Source organism: Cryptomeria japonica, chromosome 10, assembly GCF_030272615.1.
Source record: "Cryptomeria japonica chromosome 10, Sugi_1.0, whole genome shotgun sequence".
In the NCBI taxonomy this organism is placed as follows: domain Eukaryota; kingdom Viridiplantae; phylum Streptophyta; class Pinopsida; order Cupressales; family Cupressaceae; genus Cryptomeria; species Cryptomeria japonica.
The window spans coordinates 251,169,441-251,190,288 of NC_081414.1; the positions used below are offsets into that span (position 1 = coordinate 251,169,441).

A 20,848-nucleotide genomic window follows, 5' to 3' on the forward strand; every position below is an offset into this window, starting at 1 on the left:
ACATAAATACATCTTGCTCAGTTTTGAAAAAACTTTACTTCAGAGATTGCTGCAATACAACATGCAACAGTCACATACAATTTAATATGCCAATATTCTTCCAAAGAAAATAACAGCACAAAAACATTAAAAACCCAAACCAGAGACGATCAAACATTATTAAAACAAAACTCAAAAAAAGACACTTCGGAGATATTTTTGCAAAAACGACTTAAACTTACATCATTAAAATCTAAAATAGCAAACAAGATGACTGTGGGCAAGCTAGCTGGCATAGAATATTAAGGATGCCTGAACCATATGACCTGAGTAGCTACAAATTTTGCTTTCTAGCACAAGAAACAATAGGGAAATTCTCAATATAAAATGCAAAATTCTTATAGAACAGAATAATTCATTAGAATGAGCAAAACCTTTTAAATAAAGGTTGAGTGAAATTATTTGTCCTGTATAAATGAATCGGTGCGGCTAAATTTTCATGCCAAAGACCTAAATGAATCTTGTCCTCTGAAAGTATCTGACCGATAAACGAGAGCTGGTTCTTGTTTGCTGCCAGATCATCCTGTTTATTCAATTATTTCTAACAAAAAAAAGTATTTTTCTTTTCCTACAGGCTACAGGATTATTCATTAATTAACAATTCATTTTTTGTATGATATTTATAAAAAGCTGATAAAATCTAATTGATATCAACTCCATAACAATATCCAATATTTTCCATGCAAAGCAAATAAAATCACATAATGGGTATTTTCTAGTACTGGCATTCAAGTCTTGCCATTTCATTCAATCCAATAGCCTTGATCTTGGAGTTCTTCAATGACCTCATCCCGCATTCTAAGCCATAACTTTTGTGATTCTCTTTCAAATTTTTCCTTCTGATGTTTGATCTGAGGACTGTCCCCAGTATTATCCACAAACCCTTTGGGCCCTATTGTTGTCCCAAAGGAACCACCCTTTGCAATGAACTCCCTAACTGCTTCCTCGTCACCAGGGTAAGGAAATTCTCTACGTTCATAAAGATGTGCCATTTGTTTTTCTTCCTACTACCAAATGTTCAACTGTAAGTGTATAATTTATGCTTATTTCTAAAACACAAAAGATGAACACAAGTTTCTCAAATAAGAATGAATAATTTTTTAGCAAAGAACATCTAAAGCCTATCCTCCACAAATTTGAGTAAGCATATCACAAGTACTATCTTGATGAAAATAATGAATGCTAGACCTTAGTTCGAGGCTTTAACGTCCACCAACCAAGAGGTGATGTTTCATTCCATAACCATGCTGCTCCACCAATAGCATAGACAGTAAGAAGTGCTTTTCCCAATTTTCTCATTTGATTCCAACACCAAAAGTCAGCCATCTTTCATGTAGGTTTTCTGTGAAAATTCAAACATCATGTATCACATAGTTACATAGTTGCCATGTTTATAGAACATTAGTCAATCATCTTCAAGGAATATTTTCCTTCTATTTTTATTTCTAATTAATTCAGGGCAACATATATAATTAGTGAAGAATTACATTAGAAACAAAATTGAGCCCTAGCCCTTGGATGGGAAATCTTACATTTTGAATGGAAGATCCTAATAAATCCTGAACAAAAAAATACTTTGCTGGGTTCTGTATTCTCTTGAAATCTACAAAGGATTGCATATAATAGACAAACTGTAGACAATTACAATTTCTAGATGTTTTATGACACATCTTAAGCCTCATCAAATGAGAACCGATCAAACTGATTTAATACCATTCAAAATTTGAGAAGACTACAAATAGGATTTAAAAAGAAGGAAAAAATGATGCAAATTATCAAAACTTCTTTGAGAATTCCCTAAGTTGCCAATTTGGGTACGGGTGCAGGTACAATAACTGGAACCCGGTATGATGGTAAAGCAAAAAAATATTCCATATATATATATATAATGTTCAAAAATATAAATTATAAGAACAATGATATTCATAATTGCCAAAAAATAGAATATTTAAATACCTCAAATTCATAATTTGCAAAAACGAAAATACTCAAGTCGCAAAATGTCATTAGACAATGAAAATTCAAATTACAGTCGATATTTATATTCATATTCTTCTTCATTAGAAGAATCGAGCTCAACATCAACATTTGGTTCAATTTTATTTGAACCACAATCAGTTGGATTGCCACTCCCAGCTGTGTCAAGTGCAGAAGCTGCTTCAATTTCATTTTGCAAAAATTTGAAAAAATGTCAAATCATTAACAATACAAGGAAAGTGATTTCACAAAACATAATCAAACAGCTGCTACATATGCATAATGTAAATCAACTGAAATCAATCTCATTAATGCTGATATAAAGTTTAGTAACCCCATGTTCACAGGTACAGCTCACAAAGTTAACTAAAAATGATATTTAATTGCTTGCTTACTGGCATATTCTGATATAAAATGCTGTTACAAAGTTACGATACAGCTGGGAATGGACAGAAAATGGCATACCCTAAATGATGGAGAATGAAATTGAGGTTATAATGTATCAAACTACACTTGGGTACGGCACTGGGTTCTGCCTGGATGCCTGGGTTCGCTGTGGGTCCTCACAGAAGGACCCAAAATGAACCCAGGCGCCCAGGAAGTACCTTGGTCATACCCGAAGCCATACCCAAACCGTACGCATACCCATGCCATACCCATACCAGGACCAGGGCTTTACCAGCAGTACCTGGTAACAAAGAGAATTCCATATTCATTTATAGAAATCTGCTAATATTCCATCTCCTCTGTTCTGTAGAATTTCAGTAATAAAGCTCTAGTCCTGCAGAAAAATTGCATAGATCATTGCCAACAAAGTTTGAAAGATCAATTTTGGCAGGAAGAGTCTAGTCAACTGCTAACCCTTCATTACTAGTAGAGCATTAAACCTTGTCTTGGGCATACTTAAAATTTCTAGAATTAAGAACTTATCACTCACACTCTACACAAGTTAATTATTGCCAATTTTGCCATCATATGCCTGGGAAACTTCCTTCAGCCCAACTCATTTTGATGGCTGCGAATTTCATTAGAATTTTTAGTCATGATACAAGTATTTCTCCTTGCACAAGATAGAACTGAAGATTTTTTTCTTGATATTTTGTATCCATGCCCCCTTCCCTTCCTCCTCATTCTTGGTAGCAACTACAATTTTGACTGCTACTTTCTTCTCCTTTCCTAAAGTTAAAAGAATGTATAACTAGCACTTGCACCTCAGCGAGGTGCAATGGTTACGCCGATAGCAAGATATGCTTTGGATAATGTTGACGTGTTTTTTATGACAGCATCGAACACAGAATAAAGTTACCAACGGTCACCTTACCCTCTCTTGATCAAAATTAGTCTGTATGCTAAGATTGCACAAAAGTTCAAACGGCTAATTCCAAGGTTCCTCCAGTGTGTGGACGTGACTCAGTTGATTGATGGGTTTGTTGTTAACCCAAGGGGCCTTACATATGTTCAATTGAAGAGATAATAAACTCATGCAAGTTCAAGGATTTCTATATGAATAATTTGCAATGAAAGCCCTAATTTTGGATTTTTTGAATTTTCGAAATATGCTGAAAGTAAATGAGACTAGGGTAGAGAGAACTATGCTAAAGCTAATCTAATCCTAAGAACAAGAGACGGGATCACTCATGCAAAATCAAACCACACTTCGCTTCACCAACAGAGAACAACTACGCGAAGGCGGTGCAATCTTCAAAGGGTGTGTAGAAGTTTTTTCAGATCACCAATGTAGACCATCAGATCGAACAATCTCCACTGATAATCGAAGCTAAACATAGACTCATAACAAAGGCTCAAACTAACTTTGCACAGTATGCAACAATCAGTTGCACACCAAAAGTATGAGCTCGGACTCTGCAACAAGTAATCCTATCAAATCCAGTTCTCCTCACAACATGTAAGCAAATCTAACCTATGAAGAGAGCAAGACCATGCAGATTGCTAAAATAGAACAAGAATACACCATCAAAATCGAACAATGTATTAAGTTGGCTACTTCAACAATCGTGATGCAACAATCTCAAATAATAATCTCTCCTCCTTTACAAATGAGGGGGTCACCCCTTTATATAGGCCTCGGGCCATGCAAACCCTAATTAGGGTTTCACCCTAGAAGATTCCCCACTCAAGATGCAACAAGGTGGAAATCAGCAATAAATACCCCATAAAGCCCATATACAATTATTCCAAGAGCCCAAAATGGCACCCACTAGTGCATTAAATGTACCCCACTACATCTAACATGCCCAAAATACAATAAACATCCCCATGCAAGAAATAAATGCCCATCATTCTTCATGCAACGGTGACATGCACGAAGAATCTGTCATAGAATCATAAATAAGGCGGCTACATGCAAGAAGATTCCTCATGCATTCAACATGCATTGACCGGACCACCAATTAGTCAAAAAAAAAATACCCCGGCAGTAAATACGCCACCACTATTCAACTAAAAGATTCTCGTCCAAGAATGGACAACCATTATCCCGTTCATTTATGGCGTATGCAATGAATTTGTTGACAACTGCTTCCAGCTCTCCGATGGAGACACTTGGCACGTTTTCAATATCGAATTCCATCAAGGCAATTTCTTCCTCGCTCTTGGAAAAGAAGCTTTCCCATTCCATCATGATTTCCTGTGTCTTCTTCATTATACTAGAAAATGAAGAAACATTTGCAAAATGTTCCTTTGGGAATGAGCCTACGAAGAACTCGTGCAACTAAGACTTCAGGGAGTTCACTATTATTCCACTGTTATTGAGTTTCCTTACGAACAGTGCCTCAATTGCACTGATGATTTCCTCCTACACCCCTTTGATTGAATCTTTCAAAGTTAAGGACTCTACGCTGAATTTATCGAAGGTGTTCTTTCCTGAGTAAACGGCGTAGAACCGTCGGGGAAAGTCATAAGCTTCATTCTCCTGAATTACTTTCCCATCAATTAGAATTTGCCTTGGAATCTTTGTCTGAGCCCTGAGCCGCAGAATGGTTAAGTCCTGGTATACGTGCACATCTTCCCACAATCCTTCCGCTGTCTCCAATCTGCTCAAGAGTTAAATGAAGCTGAGCCAGCTCTTCGATGAATTTTCCCACTTCTGTGTAAACATCTTCTATCCATTCCCTGGAATTTTGTGCCATTGCTCTAATTATCTCCGCATCATCAACAACTTCCTTAGGAAGGGAAGGAGGAATGAATGAAGGACCTGCCTCCCTAAGTGGCCTTTTAAAACTTTTGATGTACTCGCATAGGGCTCTATTTTCTTCCCTCAACCTCTTACACTTCGCCTTTGATTTCAGCATCTTTTCCTTCACGGCTAAGGAAGATTCTTCAAAGTCTCCCATTACTTGACCTATGGAGGCATGACCAAGATCAATTTGTCTGATAACATAATCTTCCTACCTGATTTCGCTCCTGTCCTTATCCACTGCAAGTTCAGCAATGTGCAGGGTCCGGGATCCATACTCATCCCTTACAACCTTAGAAAATTTTCAGGGAGCCTTCCTTTCTACTGGCTGATCCATCTTTTTCAACAACTCTTCTAATTCCCGAGCTGGATCAATTTCTTTTTCTGATTCCTTCCTCAGCCTTCCTATCAACCAATCTGGAGCGGGAATGGAGTGACTATGAACTTCCATGTGTTCCTGCTCCTGTGATTCTTCTTCCATTTCACCAAGGATGACTTCCACGAAGCTATCCTGACGAGTCTCTTTCTGGTGTGGGGGACTTTCTTGCCTTTAACTTCTTGGCTGATTGGGTCCGTGCGAAGCATTAACGCTGAGTATATCTGGTGCCAGAGTGTTTTCTAGAGGTGGACTTGCTGGATGTGCAAACATCTCTACTTCCTGTACACTCGAGGAACTCGCCGGTGAATGCTCCCTCTCTATCCTTGCTCTCTTTTGCGGAGGTTCTTCCTGTTGGACTTCTTGTTGAACCTCCTGTAGAACTTCTTGCTGAATATCTTTCTTCCTTGCCATCCTTGGTCTCTTTGGGGCATTTTTCCCTTTATCAATTCGGACTTCCCCTCTCACCTGGGCCTATGAAGAACCTTCGGTTGCTTCACTGTTGGAATCTAGACTTCCCATTAGCTGATATGTCAAATGAACATTTCCTTTTGCCAACTTCCTTATCTACCGGTCAACCCAGTGCCTAGTGAATTTCAACACTAGTCTGGCTAGGACATTCAAATCATCAATTTCGGGCTTTGACCAATCGAGCAACTAAATGGGCTGATCTTTTACTTTCTCAAATTCAAGTTGCACCAAATCTGAATCCTCCTTCACCTGATCGGACACCTGGTAAATTTCACTTATCCTGATGGTGTCAAGGGGCAATTTGGAATGCATTTTCTTCCGGACCTCAAGGTCATCCTCAGCACCTGCCCAATAATCTTCTAAGTGAAATTTGTGTATGAATTTCACGCCAGCAACCTTCCTGATTTGGCGGTAAGGATCATACTGGGCCTTGGATGTATAAAATGGCAGGCGATAGAATGCCAACTCCCCTGTTGCACTCTCAATGGCCTCCAAACCTGGGCATATTTCCATGAAGTCACCTAGGACAACTGGGAATTCAATTGATTCCTTCTTCTTCTTCTTCTTCTGTAATTGATCATAAGTCGTTAACTGCCTCATGAGCTCCAACAATATGAGCTTGTCTGATGGATACCTCGGCAACTTGTATGATTGGAATGAAAATCCTTGCATCCTGATGTAGGTGAATTTAGGGAATTGTAAGAATGTGGCTCCATACTTCTAGACCAAGGCACTTGCTTGCGGCGACACCCCTACGTGCAACTTCTTCTGCATAAGCCGTGTCAAGTACATAGCGAAGGCATCATTCGCCAACCAGTAAGAACTAACATTGTGAAGATGCAGTTGGGGATAACACTCATGCACTTTCAGTTGTGCTGGTCCGCAACCCATGATTCCACTTGTTGGCAAACCATCAAATCCTCCCCTTCGCGCAAGCATATAGATCAGGTAGGAGCTCATGAAGAAGGATAGAAACTTTCTTTCTTTTAAGTTTTTCAGTTGTCCGTGCAAGTAATGACTAATCAATCTGGCCCAGTCAACTAGCCCATTTGCATTCATGATCTCGCCTATGTAGAAGAACATCCATGTTTCAAAGTTCACCGAATGTGAACACCCCATTACTCTGCTTAGCATCTTTACTAGGTCCACATACTCTTGCTTGAACTCAAAGATAGTGAGAGTCTTTGGCATCTTGGAGGCATGCATCCTAGGCTTCAACAACCACTGTTTATTAACCAAGTCAGCACACCTAGTAGGACCACCTTCATATACTGCTTTAGCTCCGCTGCTGATCCTGTACGTCATGGAATAGTGTGAAGGAATTCTGAAAGCCTCACCAATTGACTCTAGGGTCAATGTCACCAACAGCTTGCCATCTGACATTGAAATTGTCTTCCGCTCCGGATTATAATGCTCTGCACACTCCAAAATCAACTTTGGACATTGAATAGTAGGAGGAAAACCAGCTGCCGCAACAATTCCGCTCTTGACAATTTTGACAGTTGTTCGTGATGGACTATGCCCTGCTGTTCAAAACATTCTGATCTTGAATGCAGCCAGATTGAATGTGCCCAAATTTGTATCGCTGATTTCCTCCCATCTGAAATTCATCTGGGAACGAGGAAGGAAACCTTTCATCTTTACCTTGATCAATGCCTGCCTAGTGAGGGGCTGCCTTGCTTGATTCCACCATCTTGAAAAGCACCCTGGAAATGATGAAAAAAAGACTAAGTATGACCTCTCTTCACTTCTCCAATTCTTCTTTCTTGAATCTTGCACGTGAGAAATGAAATGCCTCTCCATGCTTATATAGAATCCTTCAAATCGTACTACTAAGTTAGGAGGCATCAATTTAGCAATTGAATTTATGATGCGTCATACTTTCCCAATCACTATGCCATGCAAAAGAAACTTCCCTTGTGAGTGAGCTCGAATTTAGAAGTTTCATTTAATGCACTAAGTTATGCGTCATACTTGGAAGATTCCCTTTGCGAACTCATTAACTTCCACTCTTTCAAATTTTGGAGGGAGATTGAAAGATTCTTTAAGATTCGCTTAATTTTCATTCTAACTTGTCGTCTTCTGCTTCTGAAGGAATTTTCACGCCCTTTTCAACATCCCCTACTTTTTAGGGATCCTCCTAAAATTTAGGAGCCAGGTTCATTGGATAGAATCTATAAAATTTTCCAAAGGAATTTTCACACCCTTTTCAACATCCCCTATTTTTTAGGGATCCTCCTAAAATTCAGGAGCCAGGTTCATTGGATAGAATCTATAAAATTTTCCACATTCTGATAAGATTCAATGTCTAGAAATAGTAAATTCAAAAATTTTCCCGAGGGGATTTTTTACTTTTCATTCCTTCTTGACCCCTAGACTTTCATGCCTTAGACAAATTTTCAATTTTCAAGCTTAAGCATGGAAGTCACTATGTCTTGGAATTTGGTCATTTTTCCATGTCTTAATCATTTAGGAGCACATCTCTGTGCATGGGCGTGGATTCCACTTGGGAAGGAAAAATCATGCTTTTTTCTCATTTTCCATGACTACCTAGGCCTGGTGCCTTCCTCATGCCTTGGGCGGAATTTTACCTAAGGCAAGGAACTCACAAATTTCTTCAATTCTCCTTGCACATTTCATTTTGGCACCTTCCATTCATCTTGGGCGCTATTTCACCTAGGAGAGGGAATTCACAACTTTCTCCTTTCTCCATTACATTTCACTTTTAGAGCCTTCCTTTCATCTTGGGCGCTAATTTGCATTGAAGGAGGAATTTCTCATTTTGGAGTTCTTCCTTGACTCCCTGAATTTGGCGCCATGACCTCTTCTTGGGCGCTAATTCTTCATGAAGGAGGAATTCACACTTTTTTCCTTCCTTCCAAGCATTCTTCAGTTTGGCGCCTTCCTTCACTTCCAGGCGGTATTTTGACTTGGTCAAGGATTCACTAACTTCTCTGTGCATTCCAAGAACTCTTCAATCTATCGCCCTTCATACTCCTAGGGCGGAATTCTTGCTTGTGGAGGAATTTCATCATTTGTCCTACTTTCCATGCCTTGTGTGTTTCAGTGCCCTCCTGAGGAATAAAGCGGAATTTTGCATTGGAGAGGGAATTTCATTGAATGTTGAATCCTCCATGACACTTCTATTTTGGCACCCTCCTGAGTGTTTGGGCGGAATTTTGCCTTAGAGGAATTTATAAGTTTTTGTGAATTCCAAGGCATATCAACTTTAGCACCCAATTCCATTTCATGGCGCTATTTCTTCCTGGGCATGGATTCTTGCAATTTTCAATCTCTCCCTACATGCTTCATTTTGGCGCCTGTCCTTGGCTTGGGGTGGATTTTTACTGTGAAGGAGGAATCCAACATTTCATGCTTCTTCCAGACTCGGATGGATTTTGAGCCTCTTCCGGATCGGGCCACCAAATAAGAATTTGGGGTGATTTCCCATACAGAGACAAATTTCTCGAGCTTTCCACTTTAGGAATGGGCTTCCAGCAGTTAACCATTTTCTGACTCTCCCTGTCAGCTTTCTGACTTTCCGGAATTAGAAGTAGTCGCAAATGCCTAATCTTTGTCACCTTGCCCGAATGGTCCTGTCAGAACAAACTTTCCAAAAATAGAAACCTTTAAAATGTAAGTGTTAGATCCCTAGACAGGACACAGGAATGACTTACTATAAATAGAAACTTACTAAAAATAGAAATTACTAAAAAATAGTAAGTTTGATTTTTGGCAAAATGACGACATTTCGGGACTCAGTAAAATCCCTAAAAAATAGGAACTTTCTAAAAAATAGAAAGTTGCTTTGTTTTGGCTCAAATTTTACTGGGAGGTTCCTCGAAGGGTCCTGATTCCAATTGTATGTTTAGTTTCTTCAAAACCCTAACAGAAACCCCTAAAATCTAGGACTAAAGGCAGAAACCCTAAAAAAGGACAAAATAGGACCTAGACTTCACCAAATTTGCTCAAACGGAAAAGCAAACTAAATCAAAATAACCCCCAAACACTCGCAAAACCGAGAGACTAACGAAACTGCCACCAAAACCCACAAAAAACCAAGACCAAACGACCAAAAGGGCCTAAAAGGTAGGGGGTCCCTATCTAAATGGGATGATGTGTGATTAGGTCATAACAGGTAATATATTGGAAGGTGGGCAAAAATTGGAAGAAATGAACATTACATTTGCTAGGTGTACTTATTTAGAATACAATTGAGTTTATCTTAATATGGAAAAAAATTGAATATGAATGGATGCAACTTAAAATTTTTACTGCAAGCTATGCAATATGTTTTTACAATGTATGCAGATGATTAACTTAGGATATTAATTACATTGAGTAGATTTGTTGTTGGTTGTTGAGACAAATGTCTTATATGCAATTGTCGCAATTTGGGAGAGAATGTGTTTATGTTATATTACATTAATATTGCAAGTGAGCCTATAATTTGTTCTTTATCGCCTCGATTGTTGATGGTGGGTTTCTCAAGGGCATTCGAGACCCCAACAAAAGGCTTCAGATATAGATTTCTCAAACTCACATTTCTGTACTGTCTACTTTCTTCTTAGTTGTCACGGGATTCTTCTATTCCTACTGTTTTCCTCAATCCATACCCATAAAAAAATTTCATGGTAAATTTTCTACCAGACTCTTTAACTTGTCACCTTTCAATATATAAGCAATAAGATGAATAATTTTCTTGCTCCAAGGGGCTATGTAAATCTTTTTATAATATATCTAAACACTGGTTGCTCAGAATAATTGTTTTTGGTTAAAGGGGTCAAGTAGGTTTTGAAGCAGTGTTCCACGGGCGTTGGGGACGGGGGGACGCGTCTCTGGGACGGGGGGCCCAAGGGTCTAAATTTGGGGACGGCGGCGGGACGGTGGCGGGGGGGTGGTGGTGCAGGGAGCACCCTTCAAAGGGCTCCCACCATTTGATTTTGATTGTGTTCTTGCTTCTTTAAGAAGCCATTGTATATACAATAAGCGCCATGTGCTCATTGGGTCTAGTTTAGGTCCTAGTTGAGGTCCTAGGGTCATAAGTCAAAGTTGAGTTTTTCTTGAAAGTAGAGGGTATGGGTGCCTTTGAGGTGTTTAGGGTGCTTCTTTGCATGGTGGTGTCCTTAGGATAGCCCAATGTGGGTCTAGGAGTCCAAAAAAGCAACATTGAGAAAGTTGCTCAAAAGTTGCAAAAGTTGCATGACAACTTTTCGAAGTTGTCAAGCAACTTTTCCACCTAGTGGTCAAAATCTTTAGTTTAGCGTGGACAACCCTAATATGGGCACACAGACCGAGGATAGGGTAGTATAAGTAGTTGCAAACCCTAAGATAATGGGTTGGATGTCAGTTGTTGTACGGCCAAAGCAAAGTGACGACTATGACTGTAATTTTGTTGCCAGTCGGCACAAATGGAGTAAGACAAGATCATTAATGGATTTATTTTCAAGCAAAACTGTGTTGAGTGTCTTGTATGGTGTATTACTTCCATTGTGAGCATTTAGATTAGGTTTTGTTTTGCAGGTTGTGTGTGTTTGTAAATACTTTGTAAACTTGCTTCTCACTGTCCAGTTTTGGACGGGTTTGTGTCAATGGGTTCATAACTCCATTCCCCATTGTGGAATCACCATGAAACCATGGGGAATGAGAGTGCAGACCCTGTACAGTACTTCAAAGCATGCGAGGCCCTTGAAGATGCAGGGAGGCCATCTAAAGACCCACTCCTAGGCGAGACTGGACAGTGCCCAGCTAGGAAGGGTTAAGTTGCAGAGGTCTTGGAGAGCAAGGAAGGACAGAGGAGGAGGCACCCTTTGGAGGAGTTGTAGAGGGGTGAATGGAGCACCATTGGTGAGGAGGAGCTTCCACCAATCCAGACAAGATGGTGAAATCAACAAACCAACACTGTGACCCTGGCAGGCCTAAAAACCCTCTTTAAAACCCTTAAAATCCACCTAGGGCAGTGTACGGACACTTGGAGGCCCAAAACCAGAAAAATCCTTGAGCCCTTGCCAAATGAATAGCATGTCTTTTGGGAGGTTTCACAAGCATATGCATCGTTTGCAAGAGTGAGCCCTAAAGGACCGGTTAGGAGGCCTAATTGGTCACAATCCTTGTAGCCCCATTTTGTAGGTAAAAGACAAAATAGTGAAATCAGTAAGGGGTAGGAAGCTTGAAACTTCTTGGGGGCACATGAATGGGTGGAAAACCATGTCTTAGACCTAACCTATCCTTGCTAGGACCTCAGAAGGTGTGGAACAAGCCAAACCCTTATTAGCCTAAGTAAGGGTTCTTTGGATCACATGAGTACGTGAGACCTTAGGAGCAAAAAAATTCAAGTTATTGGTGGGTGGATTGGGCAAAGTCAGGGGATTCCACAAGCAGGGGAAGTCCTAGAGACCCTAGGGTGTGGTTAATACACCTGGTGATCCAAGGAAAGGATCTAAGAGCATAGACTAGGCTAGTCTATGCCAATCCCCATCCCATCAGGGGGGGGGGGGTGGCGGGGTGGTGGTGCTCATATACTTATACATATAGTACTTGAAAAACTAGTTTTGAAAAGATGTATAACAGTATAATAGTATAAGAATTAGATTTCAAATTTTCAAATGAAACTATAGGAAATACCAAGATTACTTAGATTAGTAATACGTAACTAATTGCTAAAAGTAAATAAAATTTGACAAATGAAATTGTCAAATTGGAGATTTCTCATTTCTATCATATGAATATCGAAAAAGGAAAACGAAAATATGAATATCTGATGCCATTGCAAAGTCTATAATAATAAAGATGACTACATGATTCATCATTACAATGAGTAGCCAAATACAAATACGTGTAGCAATAGCATTACAAAAGAGACTAGAGTCAAATACAAAATGACAAAACTCAAAATGTAGCTAATGGAGGCCTCTAATCATCTGTGAACTCCTCCTCACTAGAACTGTTGGAATCCTGAGGATCAAGGTCCCTCAAGCTCACACCAACTAGCCCTGCATCTGAAGTGGTAGGACCATCCTCATCAATCTGTGAAGGCTCCTCTGGCTCTACATCCCATCGTGCCGCTAGACTCTCCTTGTACACAAGTGTCTTGCGGTCCATGAGACGCAAAGCACTGTGTACAGCCACAAGCTTCTCTGCTCTCTTAGAGGTAAGTTTGTTCCTCTTAAGAGAGTGGATGAAGCTATATGTAGACCAGTTCCTCTCAGCAGCTGAAGAATTGGAAACCTGGGATAGCAGATGGATGGCTAGAGTGGTGGTCAAAGATTTCAGGCCATGACAATTCCACCATAAAAGTGGGTCCTCCTGTGTCATGTTGTCTATATCCATCTTTGCCGCATCTGAATAACCTCTAAGAGTGGCAAATCTTCCCCACTCAGTGCGCATTGTGTCGGCATCTTTGGAATCAAACATCTTCTCTATGCACCTAAAGAAACCCGCCTTCACCTCATCATCCTGAATCGGTGTCAGTCTACCCGGTCTAGCCTTGTACCACTTAGGATTCAAGGCAAAGGCAGCCATATGCAAAGGAGTGTTCAACTTGTCCCATCTACGTTGAATGATAGGCTGGATTTGCTCATTGTAGAATGCTAAAGAGGGGTCCTTCACTCGCACAGCAGCCCTCATCTGGTCAAGCATAGAGTCAATGCACTCATACACCTCTCCAAGGTTAGGTGCATCCCCATCCCCATATCTGATCACCTGGAATACTGGAGAAATGATAGAGACAATGTATTTTGCATTAGTCCAAAACACATCACTCTTCACTATCTCCTTCACCCTTCTCCCTTGCTCTGTCTTGGCCTCAGCCCACCTATTCCACTCATTAGTCATAACCATGAGTTGCAATGCCTCTTGCAACTCAATCATTCTCTCCAAGAGAATGAAATAGGATGCATATCTAGTCTCAACTGGTCTCAAGAACTCCTTCTTCGCGAAGGTCCTGAAGAGTGCATGTGAAGTGTGGTGGTTGCAGAGAAACATCTGCACATCTCTCGCATCAGTGACCACTCCTCTAATCCAGTCTATCTTCCCCCTGTCCTTTAGTGCATTGTTCACGGCATGCACACAACATGGGGTCCACCAAATGTGTCTATAGGCTGCCTCAATGAGTCTCCCTGCTGCTCTACACACATGGGCTGCATCTATCACTACTTGGACCACATTTTGTGGCCCAATGTCCTCAATAGCCTCCCTGAGGACCTGAAACTGGAAATCAGCATCTTTACGATGCCCTGTACAATCAACTGCTCTAAGGAAGTATGGGCCCTCTGCACATGTGACCATGACGTTGATGAGTGGACGATGGCTAATGTCCGTCCACCCATCCATAACTATGATGCACCCCGATGCCACCCAACATGTCTTCATCTTCTCCATCAAAATATTGACCTTGGAATAGCATTTATCCAAGATCGAGGTCCTCATTTTCGTCTCCCCTAGTGGCACATAAGATGGTCCTCCCTTGGCCACCATAGCCATCATCTCCCTATAATAAGGAGACCGTGTAACATGAAATGGAATGCCATTGGCAAAGAAGAACTTGCCAATGGATTCATCTATCTCATCTCTCAGTTGCACATTAAACATATCAGCAATGGGGTTGCTCTGTGGTGTCTGCAACTTACGTTTCCCAACCCTAGCGGCAGTAGAAGTGGAAGTGGATGGAGATCCAAACATCATTCCTCCCGTCTGCGAAGCATGAGAAGTATGTGGCACATTCTGGTTGCCCTGAAGTGCTGCCCTAGCAAACCAAGTAGTAGGCATTGAAATATTTGTGTCATCTGGAACCCCCCAAAGCCTGTTAAACTCAATTTTGTACTGTATATTTTTGGCTTCCTCCAAAAACTTACAATGTTTCACGCCTTCTCCTCTCCAAAACAGAAAGTGTGCATTCACCCTACTAATGCTACCGAACCATTCTGTGTCACAAATATTGCACTTCCACTTCCTTGTTCCCCCACTTGAATGTGATGTGCCTTGTACTGATATTCGTGAAGCAAACTGTTTTAGAGGAGACTTAGGATCAAAATGACCCCTAGCATATGGTGCCAACAACTCTGAAGGGCAACCTGTACTAGCTGGTGCACTTGCCATAGAACTAGATTGGGCTCCAGGATAAGCCCCATGGTCACCCCCCTCATTTTCAAGTTCATATTCTGAATCATTCTCACTATGAGAATGGATTTCCATGTCATCTTCACTCATGCCTTGGGAGCTCATTGTGAAATTGACACTACATTTCACAAAATAAAAATAAAAATAAAATCAGCCTAGTTTAACAATATATTTTTTAATTTTTTTCCTATCCATCTAAAAATGAGATTTGATGTTGAATCTTGAGGGCAAAATGATGAATCATTTTGCCCTCAAGATTCAACATCAAATCTCATTTTGAGTCTTGAGATGAATAGGGAAAAAAAATCCAAAAATGACAGAGAACAATGAAAATCAGAAAATAAAACAAAAAAAAAACAAGAAAAAGTTGAAAAACCCTACCTTGTGCTTGAAAAATCTCTCCAAAATGTAGAAGAATCTTCTTCTTCCTCTTCTTCTTGCTTCTTCTAGCTCCTATCACGCTTGCAATCAGCTTTTCTCACCCCTTCAATCAGTCTTCTTCAAGTTTTTCCTCCTCTTCAGCTTGCTGGAAAAACAACAGGTCCCTGCAAGGTCGGAAATAGGAAGCCCGACAATTGGAAGTCCCTGTTCGTCATTGGTCACCAACTGTTTCTTCAGGTTTAGCGCAGAGGGGTCACCAAGCGGCAAGCCAACACTGCATTCATCCAGGTATTTACAAATTATATTTTTGTTTTACAAATTTTATCTAGTAGTTTTGTTTTATAGAATTTATTTAAAATACTGTATAATATACAGTATATTAAATTTTACTGTTAAATATATACTTTTAGATTAAATTTAACAGTATATATTATCTTACTAATAAATTTAACAGTAAAATAGATAAATATAAAATTTAACAGTAAAATAGACTAATATAAAATTTAATTTATCTGTTAAATTTATACAGTTAAATATAAGTATATACAGTTAAAATTTAACAATATACTGTATATATTTTACTGTTAAATTTTTACTGTATATAATTATATTTATCTGTTAAAATATACACTGTTAAAATTTGTCTAGCTATATTCTTAAAATATATACTGTTAAAATTGGAAAATCTGTCTAACTATACTGTTAAAATCTGTCTAACTGTTAAAATCTGTCAAGTATATGTTTCTGAGTACTTATTCTTCATTCTTCATATATTTTACTGTTAAACTATAAGTATATACTGTATAAATGTTAAAACTTAAAGTATATACTGTATAAATCTTTAAGTTTCTGAGTAAAATATAAGTTTTAACAGATAATTTTTTACTGAATATAAAATATATACTATATATATTTTACTGTTAAATATATTTTAATGCTAGACAGAAATTTGTCTTCCCAAAAAGTATAATTTAACTGTATATAAGGTTAAGAAGAATGTATTGTTGTTTCTAGAAGGTCTGAAATTATTCTTCAATGGCTTAATTTCCACGTCTGCAATTTTAATTGCAATCTCAATTTCAGATTGTATGCTATGTGCTTACTCATGAAAAAAAGTGAATTTGCTGTTCGATGCAATTTGGCTTAAATTGTCTTCAAATGCACTGTTTCATATGAATGTTCTTAAATGGTGAATGAACTTTAGAAAAACAAAGCAATCAGCAAACAGTCATATTTTTCTAACATGTTCAAACAAGCCAAAACCATCATAACCTGTTGCATCAAAATCCTCAACTCAAAAATTTGATTTTCTCACTCAAAAGTTAAAGACCGAGTGTAATGTCTTTGCAGATCTGATTCTTGATCACAATGCCACGTCAAAAAGACTTTGCGTGGACAGATTGCACAGTAATTCCAGGTAGCACAAAGGTCAAGTGCAATTGGTGTCTAGAAGATATCAGTGGTGGAATTTATTGTTTCAAATGGCATTTGTCAAAAGAACGAGGAAATAACACCGAGATATGCAAAAAATGCCCTGCAAATGTCTCGTATCAGGCAAAGAAATCTCTTGACGGGATTGCTAAGAGTAAGGCCAAAAAGGCGAGAATTGGGGTTGAACTAGATTCTAGTTCTACAAATCCTAGGAGGAACCATTTGGGTGAGGAAGATGGCGAAGATGGGAGTTTCAGGGAATGTGGGTCAACACCTAATTCTATAGCACGTGGACCAAACACAGGTGGAGGAAACATTAATACTTTCTTCCAACCTCGTACTCTACCAGGATCGCAAACCACTTTGGAGAGTACAGGATGGAGGAAAATTGTCACTGAACAAGCAAAGAAGGCAATTGGTAATTATTGTTACTCCTCTCACACAGCATTCCATGCTTCCAGAAATCCATATTGGCAACCCATGGTAGATGCTATTGCAGCTATAGGACCTGGGTTTCAAGCCCCATCTTATGAGTCATTGAGGGTTGGTATGTTGAAAGATGCAGTACAAAATGTTCAAGATGTTGTTAAACAACATCGGTTATAGTGGGCTAGAACTGGTTGCAGCATCATGTCAGATGGTTGGACAGATAGAAGGAACCAAACTCTCATTAACTTCCTTGTCTCTTGTGAGATTGGCACTATTTTTTTGAAATCTGTGGATGCATCTAATATGATGAAATCCACAAATGCATTGTTTGAGAAGTATGACGTGGTAGTTATGGATGTAGGGCCACAAAATGTGGTTCAATTTATCATAGACAATGTTGATGCTTGTGTTGCTGCAAGGAGACTTCTGACAGATAAATACCCTTCCATGTTTTTTACACCATGTGCAGCACATTGCCTTGATCTAACCCTAGAGGACATTGGAAAAATTGAATGGGTTAAGGCGGCATTTCAGAAGGCTCACAAGATTACCAAATTTGTTTATAATCATACGAGGGTTTTGGCTATAATGCGCTCTTTCACAGGAGACAAGGAGCGAGTTCGACCAGGGTGACAAGATTTGCAACATATTTCCTTGCATTACAAACATTATGCGAACAAAAAGGTAATTCGAGGCGAATGTTTGTTTCAGTTAAGTGGATGGAGTTTGGCTTCATAATTCAAGCAAATGACATAGCAGTGGCAGAGTATATGTATTCTACCACCTTTTGGGAATCGATTGAACAGATTGTAGAATTTTCAGAGCCTTTAGTAAAAGTCTTGAGACTAGTGGATGGGGAAAAACCCCCCATGGGATATGTGTATGAGGCTATGGATAAGGCCAAGGAGGTGATAAAGAATAAGATGGAAAATAACAGGGATAGGTATATGTCGTTGTGGGACATAATTGATAGGAGATGGGATGGACAGATGCACACTCCTCTCCATGTTGCGAGATACTTTCTCAATCCTTTGTTATTCTATAAGACTGACTTCATGGAAATTGATGCTGAGATCAAACAAGGCTTCTACAAGTGCATGGAAAAAATGTTTCCTAACTTGGAAAAAATTGATGCGACTACAATAGAGTTGGAAGTGTACAAGCATGCTAAGGGTTTTTTCTCTTCTAGGGCTGCTATACAAAGCAAAAAGACCCTTCAACCAGGTAGACTCTATAAACTTTTGACAATCTCTTTATTTTGCCAACATGCTCATTAAGTTTGTTAAGATTATATGATATTCTTAGTCTTAAAATATCATCTCCATATAATGTGTTTTTCAGCTGCATGGTGGGCTTCTTTTGGAGACGAAATACCAAATTTAAGGTGGATGGCAATGCGCATTTTGAGCCAACCATGCAGCTCATCAGCTTGTGAACGTAATTGGAGTGTTTTTGAACACATACATTCCAAGAAATGCAACCACCTATCACAACAATGGCTAAATGACTTGGTATTTGTTCATCACAACCTCCACTTGAAGATAAGGAAAGCTCAAGGTGAGAATATTAATATATAGTTGCAGTTTTTGAAATTGTATTCACTATTCATTGTGTTTTTCAATTGTAAGGCAAACACTAATTTCTACATGGGCAAAATCAGGAACTATTGAGGAAGGCTTGCCAATTGACCTCAATGAGATATATCCAAACTGTGAGTTGATTGCTGCTGCTACTGCTGATGATGATGATGATGATGATGATGATGATGATGATGATGATTGTCCGCTTGAGACTGAAGATTTTGATCTCATGAGGCAAGCCAACTTTGATCCTGAATGGGTTGATAGAATTAGGACAGGCTCTCACCCGGGAGCTTCATCATCAGGGCCTCCTGCCCTCTAGCATGTCATTGCCTACATTTGATATTTTGGAATTTTATACTTAGTTTACAGGTTGACTTTGTTCAAAGTCGCAAACTATATTGTAATTGACATTTTGACATCTATCACCATCTAGATATTATTTATGGTGTAGTATATTTTGTGCAACGTAATCAGTGATATGAATATAAATAACGAAAATCTATTTCCTGCAATTCATGTGTTAAAGTGTCTATTTTATTTGCCTACAATATCTCTATGCTATGGAAATGCCCTGAAATATCAACAAAAAGTAGTTTTTGATTGTTAAATCCAATTTTTTCAAGATTTTTTCCCGATTTTTTGAAAAAATCTTATACTTTTGTTTTGCCGATTAATTCCCCAAACAATTATTGCTTCCTTGAGTAATATAGCACATAATTTGTTTTAAGCCTAATAACCATTAAAGCTAGGTTAAAATATAATAATAATAATAATAATAATAAAAGATAGTATAATAGTAAAGTAATATTAATCATAATATAATAATATAATTTTATTATTATAATAATATTAAAAAATAAAGGTATGAATATACAATGGAAAAATTCTATACAATCAAATCTAGAAACATCATTACACAACATCATGGACTCTAGAAATCTAATAAGTTTAGTGCAAATAAAATAAAATAATTATTATATAATTTTGACATAAAATAAGATACCTCTACTAAATAAAATCTCTTTTTAAGTCTAAGTTGCCGGTTAGGGTTCGAAGAACCGGTACACTGGTACGGCAAAATTTTGAAAAGGGATTTGGGTTTGTTTGGGTTCGTTTAGTACAAAAACAATTAAAACTTATATATATATATATATATATATATATATATATATATATATATATATATATATATATATATATATATATATATATATATATATATATATATATATATATATATATATATATATATCTGTCTTCGGACATGTAGTGTCGTGGTTAAAACACTTCATTGGTGAAGCGGCCACCATGGTTCAAATCCCTAGTGGGCCTTTGTGCTTGCAAGGCCTTGTGCCTTTGCTGAACCATTGTGCTCGCGGATTTGAACAAGTGAAGTGTGGGGATGAGGTCCCTCGCATTTGTGGCCTCACTGGTTCATAGCTCCAAGTCAAAAGCGTTTACCCCTTATTTTAAAAAAATATATATATCTATTAAATAAAATATATTATATTATATATCATTGAATTTCAATTTATAAAAAACCTTAAAAATAAGTAAACCCCGATAGCTACTTTGACTGTTGCTGAGATACTCTGACCAAGGGTTGTGGCATGTCAACTGAGTCAGACGAAATGTCAGCAACAGGAGGCCAAAACAAAGTGCAAAACATAATATAAATTTCGCCCAACTAAGTCACCAAACCGAACCGTATTTGGGCAATACAGGGGCCTATATAGCCGAACCTGGTAACTTAGTTTTAAAAATTGGAGCTTTATCTCATAAATTCCAAGGTTATTTGAAGAGCATGTCAAAATTAATTACTATTCTGAAAATGTCACAAACCTACAA

The 20,848-nt window shown here is 38.6% G+C and overlaps 1 protein-coding gene across 2 annotated transcripts in view; it reads right to left on the reverse strand.

Moving 5' to 3' along the window:
• Positions 1-337: 337 nt before the first annotated feature.
• LOC131059852 (uncharacterized) overlaps positions 338-20,848 on the reverse strand; it is a 48,971-nt gene continuing 28,460 nt past the window's right edge. The window contains exons 2-4 of one of the 2 annotated variants that reach the window (XM_057992902.2): positions 15,558-15,831; positions 1,228-1,381; positions 338-1,043 (exon numbers count right to left, since the gene is read on the reverse strand). In XM_057992902.2, coding sequence (XP_057848885.2) covers positions 783-1,043; positions 1,228-1,365 — 399 coding nt within the window. In that variant the 5' untranslated portion in view covers positions 1,366-1,381; positions 15,558-15,831 and the 3' untranslated portion in view covers positions 338-782. The remainder of the gene's footprint in view (positions 1,044-1,227; positions 1,382-15,557; positions 15,832-20,848) is intronic. The other variant, XM_057992901.2, reaches the window with a different exon arrangement.